This window comes from Lytechinus pictus, chromosome 4 (assembly GCF_037042905.1).
Source record: "Lytechinus pictus isolate F3 Inbred chromosome 4, Lp3.0, whole genome shotgun sequence".
Lineage (NCBI taxonomy): Eukaryota > Metazoa > Echinodermata > Echinoidea > Temnopleuroida > Toxopneustidae > Lytechinus > Lytechinus pictus.
This window is the reverse complement of record NC_087248.1, coordinates 5,606,769-5,629,448: the sequence shown is the minus strand read 5'-3', so window position 1 is coordinate 5,629,448 and position 22,680 is coordinate 5,606,769. Positions and strand designations below refer to the sequence as shown.

The 22,680-nt window shown below is 36.7% G+C and overlaps 1 protein-coding gene across 2 annotated transcripts; it reads right to left on the bottom strand.

Annotated features, from left to right (window-relative positions):
- Positions 1-379: 379 nt before the first annotated feature.
- LOC129259133 (uncharacterized) lies at positions 380-22,511 on the bottom strand. 2 transcript variants are annotated; one of them, XM_054897418.2, is made up of 3 exons: positions 22,109-22,511; positions 16,724-17,150; positions 380-7,404 (listed from the first exon to the last, which is right to left on the bottom strand). In XM_054897418.2, exon 3 carries the CDS (start codon positions 7,370-7,372, stop codon positions 5,717-5,719), a length of 1,656 nt encoding a protein of 551 aa, XP_054753393.2. In that variant the 5' UTR covers positions 7,373-7,404; positions 16,724-17,150; positions 22,109-22,511; the 3' UTR covers positions 380-5,716. The 2 variants fall into 2 exon arrangements, with proteins under 2 accessions (XP_054753393.2, XP_054753394.2); XM_054897419.2 differs by lacking the exons at positions 16,724-17,150; positions 22,109-22,511 and adding an exon at positions 10,687-11,538.
- Positions 22,512-22,680: the final 169 nt, after the last annotated feature.

Here is a 22,680-nt window from a genome sequence, read left to right as displayed (position 1 = left end):
TTGTCTATGGCTTCGAAAATGATGAAAAAGAGGAATTGTTACTTCTTTTTTTTAATATGCTTGTGGCTGAATTTCTTTCTTGGGACACTTTGGTTTCAGGTCAGCATTAAACAATGATGCCCATATAAAAGGGGGATGGTAATTTATCAATTGCAAAAGATTAAATACAAAACAGGGCTACCCCCAGTTTCAATAACCTTTACTCAGTAGTATTCATTTTATTATCATCTCTTTTATGATTAACCTCTTATCTATTTTGGGACAAAAGCATCAAAACCAAATATTGGAAGTGCTTCAATACCTTCTGATATTTGGCTTATTTGTTCTTTATTTTTTCATTTTTGAACAGATCAACAAACATACAAAATACCATAATGAATAGAGCTACTCAATGCTACTTTAATTGAGTGACACCATAATTTACAAGATGTATATTTCTTGTGAGTACAGTATATGCTTTCATTGCTCTCATTTCAAAATCTCTTGATACAATGACAAAAATATAGAAAAATGGCAGTGTGTATTTTGTCTTCACAAACACATCACTATGTCTACATTTTCACATGAAATAAATTAAGTAAAAAAAACTTATTTCCGAGGAAATAAAAGGGAACAGGACATTTTATACAAGTTTTTGTCAAAGAAGATATGTAGCAATAAACCCAACTCCATACATGTGATGTACTATAGTACTAAATTTGAATGGAGAAATTCTGTTATTTTCATTTGAGCATTTAAAGGAACTGAACATGGTACAAATGTAGTACTACCATCAAAGAATTTCCAGTACCATTAAAAGTATATATAGCAAGGTTAAGTAGAACATCAAATAATTCAATACCCTTAGATATGAATTCTATAACTAAAATGCCCAGGGCTGGTTCCATTTTGAAATTATAGTTTTGATATTTGATTGAATGTTACAAAACAATCCTGCAAACAACAGAGTCATATTAAACAAAATCTACACAACAAAACATAGTTCATTCTTTAATAGTTCAAGCATTCTTTTTGTCATGTCCATTTCATAATGTAACTAAAATAATTTGACCTGTGTGTGTCTAATAATAAATCTGGTGGGAATGCATTTGTTTTTGTTATCTCTTGGTGATATTAATATAAATATAAATGAAGTGTTTTTTCACCCACATTCAAGCAACCTTTTTTAAACAAATTCAGATCATACTAATTTTATTGGTTAGACATCATATATAAATGCCTCTTTTTCACCAGAAGTAAGAAAACATCTTATTAGTGAATGAGAGATTTTTCAATATTCACTTAATAAACTGATACCAAAACATTGTGTGCAGAGATAAGACTGTAGCCATCTTAACTGGACACGTACTGTTGGTTATCATGACTTCAATCTTTTAACTAGATTTATTAGGTAAAGAGAAGTCAAAGCATAAAAACCTCAAACTCTTTCTGACATTATCAAAATAACTTTACATAAACTGGGCAAGCATATTTTTTTTATTTGAAAGGTCAAATAATGCTTTACAATGTTGCCATTCATAGAGATAATGCAAAGTTCCATTCATTCATTCACTGATTTTGTAAAGCTGATGTGTAGTAAGTCTTATCCATTACACTCATGTAGTTGATGCATGATTTCTATTAAACTTAACCACATTATGATCTCCAAGATTGAGGGTAGATGATTGAGGCATCTTGTGCGTTCCCCTTCACATCAGTTTCATTTTGTACCGATAAAGGTTCTCTGCAACTCGCGCATCGCTGATTAGTGGGTATAATATATCGAAAGTACCCTGGCAGTAAAATGCCAGGTTTCATGTATATTAATCATATTTTCATCCACAGGCATTTTCAATTAGCATTTAATGACTAGGATGTATTTATTCTATCTATTGATATGGAGATGGCTTTCATTACAATCAATTATGCATACTCTCAAATTTGTGGCAGAGCAATTTTGTTGGTTCAATTCAATTAGGACTTGCTCTCTTGAAGCTAATATTCGCTTCCGTATTTTGGTATACACTGTACCTTATCAAATTTAATCTGTAAAAGATACTACTACTCTATATAGTAATGCTTATTTCTTGCATTCACTTTCATTTTGGCAATGTGTGCACACATTAACAATTTGTCAGTGTACATGGATAACTCTTAGATTATTTTTTGAAGTGTTAAACCATAATTCTGAATTCTGTTTTAAAAACATAAAAAAATCCTATGACATATATTGTGATAGGCTAATATAATTACACAACTTGATTGGGTAAGAGCACATTTGTTAAAGAATTTCATATTATTTAAAAAAAACTGTAAAAAATGAAATTGAGATTTGGAATCTTCAAAAATGAATTCATTACATTTCTGTTCACATACATGTAGCAGCTTAAAAGTGAAGCAGTAGATTTGTAACTGGATGAACTAGTCCTTGTAACGTAAATATAATCTATAATACACCTGGTTGCAATTTGTTGTACATGCTTTATAATAGCTTTACCATTGATTAGTACACTCTGCTAACAAACATTAATCTGCATTACCACTTCCATGGGAATTGGTTCATTGTAAATACAAGCAAACATTGTATTCTTCACAGTCAAGGTAAAAAGAATGATGAAGGAGACAATTTTCAATTTGGCCAAATGTAAAATATTCATTTGCTTTTTGATAAACTTCTACATGTGCTTCTCATCAAAACATTGGTGATGTACATGTATATTGCTTGCTTGTAATTACATATTTACAATTAAGCCAAAAAATAATACTTTTCTTTAGAAATTAATTTGATCTCACAAACGACTTTTTATAAACAGAGAAAAGCATAAATGAAATGTAAACCCCCTTATAAATTGACATACAGTACAAGTCCGCAAACAGCCAGCAATATGAGATGAGAAACTTGAACAAAGAACATCCAAGTATGAATTATTCATCAGTGTCACTTGCTCCCCATTTTGTTTTTCTGTTGTTTTGGTTCTTTTCAAGAGAGATGAATCATGCATGCAAGTTCAATTTAGGGTTGATATAAAGTTTACATTCTCTGCCCACGTGTTTTACTGGGTGCACACATAGTGGTGTACTTTGCCCACGACCAATAACTCACAATGATTCAAACTGGAGTGTTTGTCTGGGTATTTATTGTGCTGTGTTCAATCTTGAATTGTGTATGAGAAATGCAAACAAATGACTCGTTCAATATTCATTTATGTATATTTGAACTTCCTTTTCGAAAATGAAAGAAAATAATTTTGAACTACTTACTCTCCAGACGTGAATACATACTTGTTGGGGTTTTCTTTTCAACTTCCGCAGCTGTGAGTTTTATATGGGCTGCAGAGACAGTTGTACAAAGTTGCACTTCTCACTCCACTAGTACTGAGTAGTACACCTGAATTTATCAATCCAGTACATTAAACAAAAAACTTAAAAATACACATTAAGTTTTTATTTTTTTAATAATAAAATAATCGTAGATAATACTTGTCAATCTTCCCACCCCCCAAAAAAAAAAATATATATATATATATATAAAATGAATAAAATAAAGAAATAAAATCATTCTTAAGTCAATAAATCATTGAATAAAAGTTTGTGATGTGTTATTTATCTCTTGATAACAATATGAACCAAGTGACAAGGTCTGATCCCTGAATTAGTATTTGTCAGAACTTTTTAAAGAGCTCTATTCAGGTATACAATAAACAAATTCATGAATACATTTTTTTGTGAATCTCAATGTCGAATAAGGGCAAGTAAAGGTCATGTATTTATACATGGGCAAGGGAGAGAGGAAGATATCACTCTTCATAAATACTAAATAATAAACAAATCATATTTTTTTAAAGTTCAATGATGATTAGAAAACAGCTAATGGTTTCCCATGGACACAATTGTGTGCATGCATTCACATGCTACTCAATAGGAATAAAGTGTACCGCAAACTTTACAATGTGCAATTTATGTACTAATACATGTCTGTACATTGCACTTGCACTTTTTGCTCAATTTTTTTGCTTGAATCATTATTCTGGCAAATCCTTATAATACTAGTAGTAAAGTTCAAAGATTTCTGCTCTAACACAAGAATACAGAAGAAAGTTCACAAGGTGACAATAAGTACATGTATATTCAAAATAGTACAACAAAGTTTTGCAAAATACTGATATAAGAACTGCTACATATTAGTACCATACATGAAAATAAGTGTCCATCTTGTCATAAATAAGACTCAACAACATTATCTAAATATGCAGTAATGAATACATTGTGCATATATGCATTATTGTATCTTTGCTTTTAAAATCCGCATTGAATATGTAATGGGAACTACATTATTGCTGTAACAAAGTGCATTTTCTTCTTTGAAATATGCATATGTACATGTACATGTAGGTTTAAAAAAGAATAAAGGCAGATTGAAACTCCCTCTTTTTAAAAAAAGAAATAATACAAATAAATTGGTTCCTGTCTTCAAAATGGGCATGTATGTTATTGCATTTACATGTACCTTGACCTGCCTCCATAAACTTGTCCATCTGAGTCTGGCCCGTATTTTAATTTCTTTTTCTATTCCACGTTTCCTCAAAATCACAATCACAACATGTAATTTAAAACATACTGCAATCTGTATTAAAAACTATAGATCCATGCAAACCTTACCTGTAGAATGGAAGCCTTACTAAAATAGTGAAATCTGTTTAATAAATTGAATACAGCTTGGGTTGGGTATGCTGTGAACTAGAAATATGGGGAAGCGTATGCTGAAACAAAGCAATGTAGTCATCACTAACAACTAACTGTTGTTATGACCACTCAGCAACAAAGAATAGCATACATATATTTGACATTCAACAGACACCCCCCCCCCCTTCACCCCATAGAAATAATAGGTTATACAAATGAAATTATGAAAAGAAAATAGAAACACTAAAAGAATAATGTTAATGACAGAACTATAAAATCATGATGATGGTGATTCTGATGATATGGAAATGATGATGACGATGATGATGATGACAACGATGAGGATGATGAAAGTGATGGTGATGAAAACAATGAATATGATGACAATGAGGAATATTTTTAGGAAGATGACAATTGAAGATATAAATGAATACAAAGAAAATATACATGTAAATTCCTAATGAGAAAATGGTGAATTATTTACACTTTGTCCCCAATAAAAAAACCTGGTAAGAAAATGAATTTCATCTTAAAATTTGTCTCAAAATGGAGCTTAAAAAGTGGAGTTGAGTATTTAAAACCAATCTCAAGTTTTATAGATAGAATCAATCATAGCATATGCAGATCTATATGGACTTTTAATGGGGTTGGAATTTGTCCGAATATTTTGACAAACAAAATAAAAAAAGGTCTTTGCACAATTTAAAGGGCGTGCCCAGCGGCCTCACCTTCCGCCACCCCCAGTATAGGTCAATACATGTACCACAGGGGTACAAACAACTATCCTGTACACATAACTGGCAATGTATGGTACTGTACTTGTAAGCTATAAGAAAAGTACTTGAATATAGTGCAGAGCGTATCAAAATAATTGCGTATTCTAGTACATCTATAGACAGCATTAAAGAAGAAATACTGTCATGTTATGGATCTACGATTGAATAAGGATAAAAAATACAAATAAAATGTCTTGACATCCCTGTAATGCACAAATCCTTTTTTGAGAGACTTCCTGGTGATAAAGTTCATTGTTCTCCTTGAAAGGCCACCAGGATTAGAATCTTAAGGATCTAAGGGGAGGCACGATACTGGCATACTCTATACTTTCTCTTGTTGTCCCTGGTTTGGCACCATTTGTATCACCCCCGACTGCTCCTTTCAGTGCCTCTTCCTCTTCACCCCCTTCACCCTCTGCATCCTGTTCCTCCTCTCCTTCCTTGAAAGCAAGATCAGCATAAACTAAACCTTCTACATTGCGCCTCTTTGGGTCTTCAGAATGGTTGATGACTCCACCATTAGAGTGGATAACCATGTCTTCAGGTTCCCAGGAGATTGTCCGATGGCCACCTGGCTTTGGTGGGATTTCATCTGCCTCTGAAGAAATGGTACCACCCTCTGCAGTTGCAATCACTCGGCCATTTGAGTTTCCATTCTCGTTGCTCTTATGGTAAATGTAGGTGTTTCCTGGGCCGATCTGCATGCCAGCTTCAGAAGATCGCCCGAGGGAAGCGTACATCCTGTCGTTGCGCCTTGAACATCTCACCATTATGAAATACAGGGTAAGACCAAGAATGAGGGTTCCCACTACTGCTCCTATGACAATGCCAATGATCAACATGGTTGGGTTTCCTCTGCCAGGTGGGGGAGCCTGATGGACTATCTGTGTTTCAGTTGTTCCCATAAAGTACCGATTTGAACTATCTAAGTCAGTCTTATTAAACACTGTGCAAGTAAGATAAGAGCCATTGCTCACTTTGCTCAACCGAAGGTCCAGAGTTGAAATGTCATTGATGCCACTCACTTCTTGAATCGTTGTCTTGGCCTCATCGCGGAGATGCCATAAATAGCGATATCTCCCTGGCACATTCACACTGCAGTTGAATTGTGCATTCTTGTGGTCCAATGTTTTCAGATAAATGTGAAGAGATCTCAATTTTGAGATGGAACATGTTTTAGATTCAAAATCTGTTCTTTCACCAGAAGCTTCATCCATCTGGCATTGAAACATGCTAAAATTAAACCCTGTGTGAATGTCATGCTCGAGGCAGTTCTGACCGGTTTCATAGCCGGTTTTAGCTTGCTGCGTGAATCTCCAGCTGGCGTTCTCTCCCCGTGCTATCCAAGCCAATGACATCCTCACACTCGATATCTCCGTGCAACATGACAGCACAACAGTTATCTTACCATTTTTCTCCTGTGGACCAGCGCTACATAGAGGATACTTAGGAGGTGGTGTGTACTTCACTGTCAGAACTGCACTCCTGGACTCCATAAGCAATTCAGCTCCATCGGATTGCACAGAACCGTTGTACAGCCTGCAGGAGAAGAGTGCACCATGGTCTATCTTCTGTACTGGAGTGATGAGTAAGTTAGCTCGTGGGTACATCCCCACCCCTCGGTAATTATAATTCACGTCCTCACTTAAGGGAATGTTGTCTTCGAAGATTGGTTTGTTGTTGTGTGTCCAAACGAGATAGTTATTCCCCTTTATCATTTGAGAGACCTTACACTGCAGCATGATGAACCCACCAACGGTAGTCTCTTTGTCCAATGGTTCAGTATCGAAGGTGGTGGGGATGGTGGCGGTGGTGGTGGTGTTGTCTTGGTTGCTCTGTGCTTCACCTAGCCTTGACTTGTGTAACAGAAGTAGAACTTGGACAGCTACTAACAAGTGACCCATCCAGTGAAAGCCAATAGTTTCCATCTTCATTTGACTTCAGCATCCAATCCAGATTTGAAAATCTAAGAGAGAGAGAAAAGAGGTGCAAGTAAAAATTTACTTATTTCTAAAGTTGAACTGCCATTCAATTTACTGTTAAAGTGACTAAAATCCAGGCAGTTGAATGGGCCACTTGATCAGTAGCAAAATAAGCAAATATATATATATAGACCCTATACATCATAAAATTATCCCTTTTTCAACATGTTTTATGAAACAGGAACCAGGTATAGATTTGATGGAAGGCTTTCCTGAATCTGAACCATCAATGGGGAACAGATGGAATGAGGATGACAAATCTTCTCTACTTTGAACATTATCAAATGGAAGACCACCCTTGGGCTTGTACAATTCAGTATTCAAATTGGTCTCATCACTAGAACACGGCCCGCTTAGTGAAGATTACCATACTAGTTAGTAGTGGAGCTTCGGGCTTGCCCCATCCATTTGGAATTAGAATAAATTATGTACCATTCAAGTCTGAAAGAAAGCAATTAATTGCTGATAATTAGCAAAATGACAATCTGCCTATTCATGCATAAGACAAATAAATATTCAAAGTACTGTCTAGTTACATGGCAACTGTCCTTTAGAATTAACAAAAGGCATTCTACAGAACCAGATTTAAATTAATAAAAACAAATCCATATACTTTCAAAGCTATGACATTACAAAAACTTGAACATTGGTTAAGATTTCAATTGTGAGGTACCAACAACATGCTCAAAGTTCATTGACCCTAAATGACCTTCAACCTTGATCATGTGACCTACAACTAATGCAAGATGATCAGTAATACTTGATTTATTTAAAAGCATCACCCGTACACTGTATTTCCAAATTTCATGAAGTAGATCCATACATGTGTACATGTACTTTCAAAGTTATGGTGACATTTCAAAAACTTAAACCTTGGTTAAATAAGGATTTCAAATTTAACGATGCTAACGGAAAAGCAGCGCCTTGATGTACTGTACGCGTACATGTATGTCTTGCTATTTAATATGCATTGCAGGTTTAGACAAATATGAAACCATTACTAGTACATGGCACATTCTCAATTCTCATTTCGCAACATATACATGCACAGTATAAGAGATTTTATGTTAATCATCACAAATCATCACAATTTCAAAGACACTCGGTAAACACTTTAACCCTAACATCACTCAATAATCTTTTGCAATGAGGCTATGTGGCTCAGGAAGAGTCAGAATATTAAAATGCTCTACATTATAGTACATATGCAAAACAGTTTCTCATACCAAAGTTTTTTAATCCCCACCCCCTTCTCAAACTATATAAACACAGTGACAATAAATATAATTCAATGACATCAAAACTCCATTTCAAATTCATTCCATTCAGCTTTACTGCACATTCTAGTATTTTTCTATCAAGTACTGTACATGTACATCTGTACATTTTATTGACTTCAACATTTTTTTCTTAATAAATGATTCCATCATATTTCCATCAAAACGCTATGGCCTGCTTAAAAGGTGAAAGCCAAACACCATGAAATTATCCATAAAAGACTTCCTGCTAAACCACTGAATACAAATGTGGAATTAGCTCTATTCAATAGGGTTAACCACAAATCAATACAAATCAGGTGCCACAGCTAACACTAATACACACATCAAATAAATGAAAAATAAACAAAGATGCTGCACTCATCATAAATAAAGGCCTATACAGGCCTACATTGAAACTACAGTAGGTCCATGATTATACTGCATATAGGTTTGCAAAAGTCACAGAAGTTTCATTTCTAAGTTTTGACTTTTGATGTACTCTCCTTCCCTTGCTAAACATGGATTGCATTCAAGACACATACACTACAGTATCATTAATTTCCAATTTTTTTTAGCTCTATGTGTATTTGTGTACATGTACATAGGGATGACACCAGTGTACAGTACACGTAAAATTGAAGAAAAAAAACTTTTTGAGAGCATGGACCACAAACGTTCTCCAAGGGGTACTCCACTCCAGGAGTCCAGGGTGAAAATAATATGAAATCTTTGAATAAATTAAAAGGAAAAAAAATCAGATAAACAAATTACTGACAATTTTATCAAAAGCAGAAAAGAAATAACAAAGTTATGGCAGTTTGAAGATTTGGATTATTCCGGTGAAACAGTACTAGGCATGTCTTCACAAATATTCAATCAGCTGATGATGTCATACCCCCACTTCTTAATTTGATTTATTCATTTTTTTCCTCCAAGAATTGAAAATATTGGATTGACAACTTATTTTAGTGCATTTGATATTTATTCCTGTGCAACTTATATCATAAGAAGGGAGACATATTATTCACACATATGAAATAATGAAACAATTATGATTTCATGTAATAACATAATAAGAAAGGGAAAGACGGGATGTGACATCAGGCATCATCAGCCCACCTAATGAATATTCATGACAACATGCAAAAAATGTTTTCACGATATATTGCTAAACTTTAAATTCAATAACTTGGCTATTTGTTATCAGATCAATAAAATTTTCAGCATTTTGCGCTGTGAATTTTACACTATTAATAGATGTATATTTTCAGCACTGAGTACCCCTTTTAGAGTCCTACAGTAGCCTAATCCATAGGCATTTGGTTTATTGTATAAAGCCTCCACTATACTCTTCAGAAAGAGAAGTGATATCCTGTAATTGTGATTGATCTCAAAATGAATAGAAGATTACTGAATTAGAATTTATTACCCACTCTACCAAGCACCCAAGGGGGCCCCAAGCATAATAGATGAAAGCAGAATGTGTAGGAATCTTAGATTAGTTCCTTTTTGTAGTAGCTTCTTGGTATCCACGATCCAAGTGTTTTCTAAACCCTATGCATGTATTTATAGTAGACCTAAGTTATAATATACATACATGCCTATTTGCCTTTATGAGTTTTTTAAAAGTCAGATCATGGTGGGATCTACAGTAGCCTAGACTTACTATGGACTAAAGCAGGGGTTCTCGTGTGGCACATTATTAAGCCTTGCCAAGTGACACATAAACAAAAACAAATGTTTTGTTGAATTTTCAAAATATTTTTTAATCAATAGATACAATTTTGGGGCGATTACAAGGCCTCATTCTTAAAAGAAAAAAATTGAGGGCTCTTCCAACATAACCCCTACCAGGGGCCATTCAGCAGGCCCCATCGTCCCTACAATGTGACTCTTTTGATATACCGGTACTGGTGCAATACAGATTTCCAATATGGTACTAGGCATGTACATCAACAAAACTGAGAAACCCTACATGTAGACCAGAGTGTTGGAGAATGTTCTTACCTTTTCACAATGTGTTCAGATATATGTGTCTCAGCATGGACCAACTAGGTCCATGGTCTCAAGCAAATGACTGAACCAATTTCTAAACCAATATACCGGTAGACATCCCAACAACTAGAAAACAGAACAGTTTTCCTTTTCAGAAAACCATCCACAAAATTCCACACCAACACAAGAAGACTAATGACTCCTGTACACCAACTAAGAAGACTAATGACTCCTGTAGTGTACTCCTGTACACCAACACAAGAAGACTAATGACTCCTGTACTCCTGTACACCAACACAAGAAGACTAATGACTCCTGTACACCAACACAAGAAGACTAATGACTCCTGTACACCAACACAAGAAGACTAATGACTCCTGTACTCCTGTACACCAACACAAGAAGACTAATGACTCCTGTACACCAACACAAGAAGACTAATGACTCCTGTACACCAACACAAGAAGACTAATGACTCCTGTACTCCTGTACACCAACACAAGAAGACTAATGACTCCTGTACACCAACACAAGAAGACTAATGACTCCTGTACACCAACACAAGAAGACTAATGACTCCTGTACTCCTGTACACCAACACAAGAAGACTAATGACTCCTGTACACCAACACAAGAAGACTAATGACTCCTGTACACCAACACAAGAAGACTAATGACTCCTGTACACCAACACAAGAAGACTAATGACTCCTGTACACCAACACAAGAAGACTAATGACTCCTGTACACCAACACAAGAAGACTAATGACTCCTGTACTCCTGTACACCAACACAAGAAGACTAATGACTCCTGTACTCCTGTACACCAACACAAGAAGACTAATGACTCCTGTACTACTACATGTACTACCGGTACTGGTAAAAGATGCAGTTTACATACAGCCTTTTCAATATAAATGGGGTTACTGAGGTCATCACCCTGCCTCAAAGATTTTCCAGTTAAATGGGAGTAGATAGTGACTCATATAATTCCTAGTTTCTCTTTTGAAGACTATTTTTCAATGTGGTCAATTTTGGTAATCAATGGTTCTTTTGTGTACTATCCTAATACAGATTATTTGTGAGGATTCTGAAGATGGGTCCAAGGATGTTCTTTGTGTCGGACATGATGACATCTGAATCAATTTAATGCTATCAGTCTGGATGCTTTTTATCTGCACTAGTGGGTCGTGAAGTTTTGGCTCCATTTTCCTCTGACAACAGTCAGGCCAACAATTCTACCAGGGTATTGTTAAGTGAATTCCTTGTGTTTACAATGCAAAGCTTAACTTGTACAAAGTGTAATAGTACACTGTAGGCCTACATTGCAAAGCTTGGCTATGCACATTGTGACAATTTCATTGGATTTTAAAATTCTACAAATATAATTTCAAGAAATATTACCAAGATCACAAGTTTCATTAACTCTGTATTACACTTCATGCATGTGAGCCTTTCCCTCTTTTCGCTACAACTCCTATTCATAGACCAGATATGGTTACTGAAATGTACAGGCCTACACAACTGAAAATTGAAATATGGTACTTCTGTAGTCCAGAAACAATTGAGGCCTACAGTAATTTCAAGTTAGATGATATATTTTGTTTTGTTCACTTTTTTTTCATTACCCCAACCAGACAGATCCCCTTTATTGTCAACATCAGAACACCCAAAACTAACACAGGTGCATACATGGTACTGGTAGTTCATGTAGCCTACTCAATAATACATACAGCAAACACAAAGCTAAAAATTTCCAATCAAGACAAGATCCTCATCCTCAGTAGCTCATACTCAGTATATCCATTTAGAATGACAAAATTATTGTAAAGTTTCATTTTCCATAGAGTGTTGGGCATACATCCTCTGAGGCGATATGAGAATAAAAGATTTGAACTCCTCAGTCAATAGACTCCACTGACCAACCAACTTCCGGAGTCAACAATGTGTGGTGAGGTGCCAATGATCTAGACAAGCCAATGGCCCTGTTCACATTATCATGATATTAATGTAAACTGCACCATACATGTATATGTAGAATTCATGTGGCCCTGTGGGCTTATTCAAATTAAGAAGCAAACGACTAACAGATTTATAAGAAAGATGTCTACATGTTCATTTATATGTACATGTAGGCCTACATGTATTCATAAATCACAATTCACAATACAAATAAAATAATCTTTTGTATACTGTAAAGGTGCCTATTGCAAGGAATGAAGGCCTATTAAAAGCGCATTATGCATATGTACACATGACAGTGTTAATATTTGATATGGGGAACTCGCAAACTGAACATAGTGTATGGTACAACGAAATTAAAAGATCTCCAACTGAACCAGAATATCGGCAGACCTAGCCTGTATTAGAATTTTGTTTTGATTTATCTAGTAATTTCTAGTTTATTAAATAAACTAGATAAATCAAAACAAAATACTTCTAACCACATTCAAAATAAATACATGGGCTACATGTACATGTAGAAATCACAATGAAAAAATCAGAATTCTTTATTCTACATATCTTCATACATGTAATAAGATAAAAAGTCCTTTTTTAAAGTTGAGTTATAACTTTCTATTCCTGTGTGGGGGTAAGAATTCAAGTCATTCCTCATAATGTACAGCTTTTATTTGAATCTATTCCGTGCACTCAGAAATGATTGACGATCTTTGCTGTGGTTGGAAACAGAACTGGGGTATGACAACATGAAAAGGATAATCATGCTTGTCTGCACAATGTTAAAGGGGTACTCCAGGCTGGAAATAATTAATAAATAGAGTAAAATTCACTAAGCAAAATGCTGAATTTCACCAAAATCTGACAACAAATAATGAAGTTATTGAATTTTAAAGTTTAGCAATACTTTGTGAAAAGTTTTATGTATGTCATCATGAATATTCATTAGGTGGGCTGATGATGTGATCATGTCACATCTCCACTGTCCTTTTTCTATGTTATTACATGTACATCATAATTATTTTGTTTTTATACTTGAGTGCGGATGATGTCTCTCTTATAAAAAAATAAGTTGCAGCAATGAATATCGAATGCTGTTTTCAGCTATTCTCCATTACATTAAAGTCAGATTCATATGAATTACAATTAAAGAAATATCAAAAAATAGCTTTTTTCAAATGTACATACACTGTACAGTGTAGAAGAATGGACATAAGGCAAGGCTCGACATTAGCGGTGGCCCGGTGGCCCAGGGCCACCAGAAATTCACCTCGGGCAACCATTATTGAAAAATATTCAGTTTTGGTGGCCCGAATCGGGCAACCAATAATTTTCAGATTAGCGCAATTTTTCTCCCCATTTTGCACGCATTTATCAACTTTCTACAGTTCAAATTGCAAGCCAGTTCGTCATGCGCCCTTTTTGTTGATCTACACACAAACACACACACAAAGTTGGCCTACCGCTATAGCATTAAGTAGCTTTTATCAAGCCGGCCGCGCCGGCCGGCTGGCTTGAGCTTTGCATGCTTGAAGCAGCTGTGCGTTAGCAGCCTATTCAGACTCGGGGAGCTGCAATACGGAATGTTGCTACTAAGAAATCTTCCACAGAACTGTGAAAATCCAAGTCAAAGTCACATTTTACACCAATGAAATGCCCTTCTACAGACCTTTTTGCTAAAATCTGGTGTATCCTGATTATTTGCAAGCATTAAAAAGAGGAATCATGACCTCTCTTTTAACTCAAAAAGACCGATTTCCAAATGAAAATAATACACATAAAAACACATAGGTGAGTACATCACAGTCCCACATGTGCATTTGTATGTATGTTGTTACTTGGTTTCTTTTGAAGCTGTGTCTTTTCCGGTCTTTTCTAGCCAAAAATAAACAGACAGTTACTTTCTTTCTTGTTTATAAATGACTTCTTAATCTTAAACAACTCTTGAGAAAGTAAATACTTTGGGAAGGCATTTCATTAATATGAAATGTGAATTTTTCCAACATTTTGGCAAATTTAGGGAAGGAATTTTCTCACACTTTTTTTTGCCCTTTTATTATTTTCTTTCATTTTTTTGACAGTGGTTAAACCATTTATACCCATTTATTCATTTTTAATGTTTTTCTTTATATTTTTCGGGCCACCAAACTTTAATATCGGGCCACCCAAAAAAATTATTTGAAGGTTTTGGTGGCCCGAACGGGCCACCACCAAAAAAAGTTAATGTGGAGCCTTGCATAAGGAATAGCAAATGAACAAGAAAAATGGGTGTGAAGGGCTGTAAGCAAAAAAAGGGGATAGAGTGGGTAAATGATGAATGGTAGAAGGGGAGAGGTGGAGAGGGAGTAAGAGAAAGAGGAAGAGAGAGAGCTATAGACCAGGCTCCTGCTATCACTATTGTCAAAAGGGGAGGGGGAATTCCCGCATCTGAAGGGTCACAGAGAACTTCTAGAGCTGAGTGAGGGGTTCAGAGACAAAGTTTGAACTTGAAGGAGAGAGAGTGTGAGAGTAATCTGAGGGGTACGAATTGATAAGGTACAGCTGTTTTCACCATACATGAGTAATGCACATAATGTGATACAGGAATGACATGCCATTCACTGCCAATAGCGCTGCATGAGATTCCAATAGTCATAAATTTGCAATATTCTCTATGACTCGGAGGATGTGTCCGAGCCATGATGGCGAATGGTCAATTGTAAAACAAAGAGAAGAGAGAGAGACTGTCCCCTCCCTCGGACAACAGTCTATATCCTGGAAGACAGAGGAGGAGAGAAAGGGGCAGGGAAAGAGCTGGGGTGGGCACACAATACCTTGACTCTCACCCAGGACTTTACAAAATACTGTAGGGGAAAAAAATTACACAAGCTTATTTTCATAGCTCAAGTTGCCGTGAGCTTCTTAAAATATCATGGATGAAAAGAACTGCTTGTTTATCCAACACCGCACAGGCTTGGACAATCGTAGAAAATTAGGGTAGAGCCAAAGGGTATTGGTCTTTAAAATTAAAATCGAAGGGGTGGCTGGTGTTGAGGTAAGGTCATCAACCCATACATTTCTTACTGAGTTGAAGGCGATTTTTAATGAAAGAGTGGTTTGGTGTTTTAAGCAGGCCTACATGATGAGTTAAATAATGGAATTTCCTAACGTAATATTCTGGAATCAATATAGATAATAATTTTGGGGGACTCAATTGCCAATTTAAACAATCAGTTACTTTTTGCGTAGAGATATTTTGAAACGAATAATTTACACTCTGGTCACAGGTCTATATGTAGAGTGAAATTGTCTTAGAATCCCGATAAATGTACTGTACATCATCTAGATTCGGCATTCGCTCGCATGAATAAAAGCAACCATCCTCGTCATTGTCACAGTAGCGACATGGTAATCTACCACAAATACCCCTCAGCCGTATACATGTTTCTAATTCTGTAAGGCCATTTAATTCTGAATTTTTGATTACTTTTTCCAATTAGGTATAATGGCTTGAAGCCTGCAGGTGTGATATTATGATAGTACAGTTACCATAGAGTGCAAATTACATTCAGAGTGAGACTACCATTTGCATGCTGGGTAATACACATCCCTTCATTATGATTGCCTTGTGTGTTTTTTTTCCCTTCCTTTCTTTAAAAAAATAAATATTTTAGTCAATAACACGTTCATAAACTGTGTATTCATCATCATCATTAGTGTGAAAGAAGAGAAACTGCAAAACTCCAGTATTAATAATTAAGCATTACATGTATGGAAAGAAAAATGATGAAAAAACATGAGACACCCCCCCCCTCACACACACACACACACACATACACACCCACACCACCCCCACAGCATCTCTACTGGCCAAGCCATGGGAGGAGAGTGAAAGTAAAAAAGTCAAAGTCAAAATTTTTAGACTTCAAAGTTCATCCGAAGACACGTTTCACCCATTTTGTTTGAAATGGTGTCAAATATGTGTACATGTAGGACTTTAAAAGTTTTCTTCATTACTTATAAAGACAGAACTGTGAAAATCATACTAGTCTGCTGAAGCCAAAATCCATATTCATATTAATCGATGAGACAATTGCAAATAATACTTACAGATTGCAAACATGCATCTAGTTCCTCTGTGAATAGGCAGTTTGTCGCCTCTTTGCTTTGTGATGTCAAATCGCTGGGAGGAATGCCAAGCCTCCTGTCTCGTTATCTCACCCGCTTCCTGATCATAAAGTTGTGTGAGCGATCACGCATGGATGACGCTCCATCGATTCAGAGGGATGGAGCGATACTGAATGGATGAAACTGGTCTGCTTCCCGAGCTGGGAGAAGAGGAGGACTGAAGTGAGCTTTACTGCTAGCTGCCCTCTGATTGGCTGCCTATTCAAGCCTGGTGCAGTGGTGAAGTATAGAGCGGAGTGGGATTTGTTGATAGAAGCACACACATGGAGACAGCAAAAGAGAGATGGGGAGAGCTTCGCTTGACTTTCATAATACTGTCCTGACTTCATAGGCCGTGAAACTGTTGTCTCTGTGTAGAAAATGCAATTAGATGAATTGGAAACAATACAATCAATTTCCTCTTGGTTAATGAGATTATAGTTGAACCCTCTCCAGCTCCGAGTGCGCAGTGGAAGGCTTGTGGTATATTTTCCACCTCCTTGCACACCCACAAAAACTATGTCAATGGTATTTTCATTCAGTACCGGTAATCATTAATTTGCAAAGGAAACACTTACTATACATTGTAGGCCTCATGCTGCTCACGTAATTGTACAATCTCATATCATTATTGGTAAGATTTTTTTAATTTTACAAATTGATTGTTTTTAATACTAATATACAAAAACTGATGAGAGAAGAAAATGCAATCCTTTCATTTTCATCACCGAACTCCAGAAGAGCTTAAGGAAAATCAACTCAAAAACTTTATATCAAATTGCTCATTTAATATCTGAAATATCAGGATATAACTAGGAAACATGGTGAAAATATTCAAATCTCTGTCCCATTTTGTGCATGTATGACACATTTTCTTCATTTTTCCTGGGTCATATGAAAACAATGTGATGTTATTCTACTATCAGCTGTGCTGTCAGGCAAACAAGTGAAAAAAGAGGTGGAGTCGAGGAAGATTACAAAATATGTTGCTGTCTCATAGTACATACCGGTAGACCTTAAAAGCAGAGGCTGCTAGAAAAAAAGGGCAACCTGCAGTCTGCTGATGTAGGCCTATATGTAAAACTGCTCAAATCAATAAATTGCAGAAATTAATGTGACAGAATTGGAATACCTGTGGCATTAACACTATATTTGCCCATACTTTATTAGAGTAGGGCCTAAAATTTGTATTTGAAATGTCCATGGAATAATTAATCTGCTTTACGATTAGGCCTACACGTCATAATAATGCAAGTCAACAACTCCCCCCCCCCCCCCCCCCCGAATTAGGGGGGTATTTTATTTGCTCTCTGTACACACTTCATGTTACTGGTAATCAAAAGAAATGGGTGTTCCTTTAATTTCTTTAATCATACAATCCAGGTAAATGTAGGCAGCGAATGAACGCCTCCTGCAACATCCTATTACATTCACTACATTGTCTATTGTTCAATGTACATGTTCCCTCTACTTGGTAGTGTACACATGCATTACTCTTTTGGGGGAGAAAAAAAAATCAGGGTTTGTAAACGAGGTCAGGATGTCAGCTGTAAAGTTTGTAGCAGGCAGTGAGTGGCACACATGGTAAAAACACTAAAAGCTGAATTCAATTTAAACTGTGTTTTCATTGCTCCTGTGTTGGCAATGACCGTGGGGTACAGTACAAAGGGCTCCTTGTCTGGAGTGAGAAGCAAGGAGAGGGATTCCATGCGCTCAATGGACTAAAATAGTTTTTTTTAAGGGTGGGTGTGGGGGGGGGGGAGGGTCTCATATATATACATGTACCAGTAGATGTAGGTTGGAAAAGGGAGGGAGTGCCATAGTACTAGTGTGGGTGGGTTGGGTGGGGTGTGCAATGTGGGGGGTTGCATTGGAACAGAGAGAATGATGGGCGGAGCAATACTGGTACCTATAGTAATTATTACTAATTAAAGTATGGTAAAGGAATGGGGAAGAGAGGGGGTAGAGGATGCTGGACTGTGGAGTGAGTAAACAGGGCAGTACATGTTAGGTGGAACGAGAGGGGGTACTACAAATACATGTAGGAGTGCTGATTACTGGTGAGATGGGGTGTCTGGAGTGATGAGTGGAAGGGGGTATAACCAGTCAAACTGTTCTATATCCTTAGGCAAGGGGGAGGGGAATAATTGTGGTGACTGGTTATTGAAGGGAGGAATAAGAAAAATCAGAGGATAATGATCATGGAGAGGTACAGGTCTGCTGTGAATCTTGTACCCTTTTTACACACGCTAAAATTTCCTTAACCCCGTACTATAGGTGGGGCTAAATTGCCATTTAGCCCCACCTATAGTACGGGGTTAAGCTTAGCACACTTTCTTTTTACACAGCATTTTTGCAAAGTGGGCTAACCCCACCTTTAGTACGGGATTATTTGGCCCTGCAAAAAAGCAGGGTTATCCCAGCAATTGCGGTGCTAAGAGCGATAGTACGGGGTTAAGATCGCTAGTGTAAAACGAAAGTGGGCTAAGCTTAACCCCGTACTATACATGTAGGTGGGGCTAAATGGCAATTTAGCCCCACCTATATTACGGGGTTAAGGAAATTTTAGCGTGTGTAAAAAGGTACGAGTGAAGTACTTGTACTACGAATGATCGACAAAAACCACTAGTCCGGGGTTAGCGAGTTTCGTGTGTGAAAAGCAAGCATTCCTTATCCGGGGTTAGCGATAACAATTTGGCATGTGTGAAAAGGAAAAAAAAATAGTACGGGGTTAAGGATAGTACGGGGTTAGCGATAGTCCGGGGTTAAGAAAATCCTGTGTAAAAAGGGTACAAGATGGAAGATGGGTTGAGAGACAAGGAATGTAGACAAATTGATGAGGGTAGCTACATGTACTGTACAATAGAGGAATGACTTGTGAGGTAAAATGGGGTTAGATGGGGTGAATTTAAGGAGATTTGATATAGTTGAGGTGAACTATAAACTTAACTTTACAGAGGGAATCATTCCATGTATTTTATACCTAGACAAAAAAAATAATTTGTTTATTTTGGGGGCTACATGTACTTTTCACAACTTGTTGCCGCAATTTGCAACATAAGATAAAGCTTTTACATTTCCCAGGGCTGCTTTTTTTTTAGTTTCCATGGCTCTTTTGAGCATTGAGGAATGAGTGATACTGACTGGTGGGTCGATTTATCCTGAACAGGGGTCATGCGCGACAGTTATTGCTTCCATACTGTAATTCTCTTAAAATCATGAGCAGAGTATCAGACCATAGAGATACTAACACAGACATCACACACTTGATAGAGGCAATTCGTTGTTGTTGTTTTTGTTATCTTGGGTTTAAGGCGCATATCATTCAGACTTGAATATTTAAGCATATTTCTTCATGTTCAAAGCTATTCTAGATCTTTGCAGCTATTTGTTTGGGGAACCCTGAACTCACTCGTTGCATTTGTAGTAGGCAGATTGTAGGCTTACATGTATGCACACCAATACCAGTCCTCTCTCTTTTCACCTTCTGTTACCAACATGAGGTGAAAAGAGAGAGGAAAGGTAAGTTAAGAGCGACTTTAAGAACAACTGGTGAACCTTTCTTACACTCTAAATAATCACCAATGAACATTTAATGGTCAATATCATTTCCCACAAGAAAGGATTACCAGTTGTTCTTAAAGTCGATCTTAACTAATGATCAGCTTTATGAAACCGCCCCCTGGTATATGACTGTAGGTTTTTCCAAACAAATAACTACTACTAGACTAGTTCAAAGCAGAATATAAGGGCAAGTCCACCCAATCAAAATGTTATTTGGATAAAAAGAGAAAAACAGGCATAACACTGAGTGAAATTTCACCAAACCTGATTTTTAACTATTAAAGAAAGTTTATGACATTTTAAAGTTTCGCTGAACTTCACAAAACAATTATATGCACAATGGTATGCAAATGAGGGAAACAATGACATTATCTATTCACTATTTCTTATGTATTCTATCATATAAAATATTTGAATTTTCTCATCATTGTGATGTGATACAAATTTTATTCCTCCCTGAATAGGTGGAATTACCATTGTGGTTTAACCACGTCCTCTCTCTCTCAATTTGCATATGACCCAAAACTCTTCCTGTAATATAAAACCCTGATATACCAATTGATAAACAAAATTATATAACATTTAATAGTCTTAGACTAAAAGCTTCGGTCTTGTTCCCAGCTTGCTTGTAGTACTATTACCGGTACTTGTTCCGCTGAACTGCGTTGCCGTTGGCTTCTCTCAGTGAAATGTCAGAAATTCCCAGAAACAACGGTTATTCCTGTCTAATAAGTTATAGTGTCAATTCAGAAACAAACCTCAAACATTTAACCTCAATAACTGTCTCCAAATAAAACACGCACACACACATACCTGTATACCTAACCCAGAGAGCTCCCGCCCGCGCAGCGGGCGGGAGCCCAGAAGCTTACCGTGTATTTTACCATTGTCACCGGACTAGGGTGATTTATGGTCTAAATATTTCTCCAAATGAATTGTGAAAACAGAAAGTATACAATTACCACGATTATATAGATGAAGGTCTAACGAGTGGCAGATTCCTGACATCTGGGCACAGTCTGGAACCTCAAAAAAACGAAAAGTTCTCTCCTTCTAGCCCGTCTCGATCGGCCATTTTTGTTAAAAATCGTAACAAAATGGCCGATCGAGACTGGGTAGAAGGAGAGAACTTTTCGTTTTTTTGAGGTTCCAGACTGTGCCCAGATGTCAGGAATCTGCCACTCGTTAGACCTTCATCCATATAATCGTGGTAATTGTATACTTTCCGTTTTCACAATTCATTTGGAGAAATATTTAGACCATAAATCACCCTAGTCCGGTGACAATGGTAAAATACACGGTAAGCTTCTGGGCTCCCGCCCGCTACGCGGGCGGGAGCTCTCTGGGTTACTGTATACCCAGTTGTTGTGTGTCCGGACAGGTTGTGTGTCCGGACGATCAATTTTAGGAAGTCATTTGAAGAAATTTACAGGCGAAGTTTCATCAATTTTTAGTACAAAATGTAGGAAATATTATAGAGAACAAAATAGAAGATGATTACAACTATTTAATTCAAATTTTTAGGGTAATCCAAAGACAAAAAAGAAGGCTTCAAAAATGTAAAGTGTCCGGACACCCGACCCCCCATCCTACTACTACTAACTACCAAGTACCATGATCACTGCACTCTGCATGCAACATACATTATTGCAATTGCACCCGTCTTTTTTTCTCTATTTGTGCACAATGAATTGACGTTGTGACCCAAAGGCCCCCAAAAAACTTAAAGTTGAAAACAAGAAAACTTTGGCTTCGAAAACTTACATTTAGCCTATCTTCTGTCAGCTTCAGTTCGCCCTATGATTTACAAGCTTGATCAACATTTCAATATCTTTATGATGGTCTTGAGTCTTGATAAGTTCTGTCTGCTTTGCCTTGGATTTGACGTGCTCAAACAACACGAGCGGACCAGCTCCAATTCTGTCGTCGTCGATCGAATGAAATGACCTACCCGGCCAGACTTTCGGCTGCGCTGTATACCGGTACCAGTACCCTGGACGGACGTGATACGGTTCACGCATTATATAGCTCCGTGGTTCGGTACGGGTCCTCTCTTGCTTAGGTTTGCTTGTCACTTTATCAGAGGGGATAATTGCCTGTGCAGAAACTTCTGAATGACTTACAAACTTGTTTAAAAACAAAGTCTATTCATATTGCTTGTTTATACATCAGTACGTTAAAGAGAGAAGAAAAAAATACATACCGGTATACAACAAACGAGATCAGAAAAAAAAGATTAAAAAATTACAAGAGATAAAAAAAGACGAATACGGGTGGGTGAATTATCATTTATACTGTGAATACAAATGAAATTTAAGCCATTTTTTAAAAGTTGA

Coding starts and splice junctions, on each gene's coding strand:
- LOC129259133 (XM_054897418.2), bottom strand. CDS start 7,372: ATGAAGATGGAAACTATTGGCTTTCACTGGATGGGTCACTTGTTAGTA.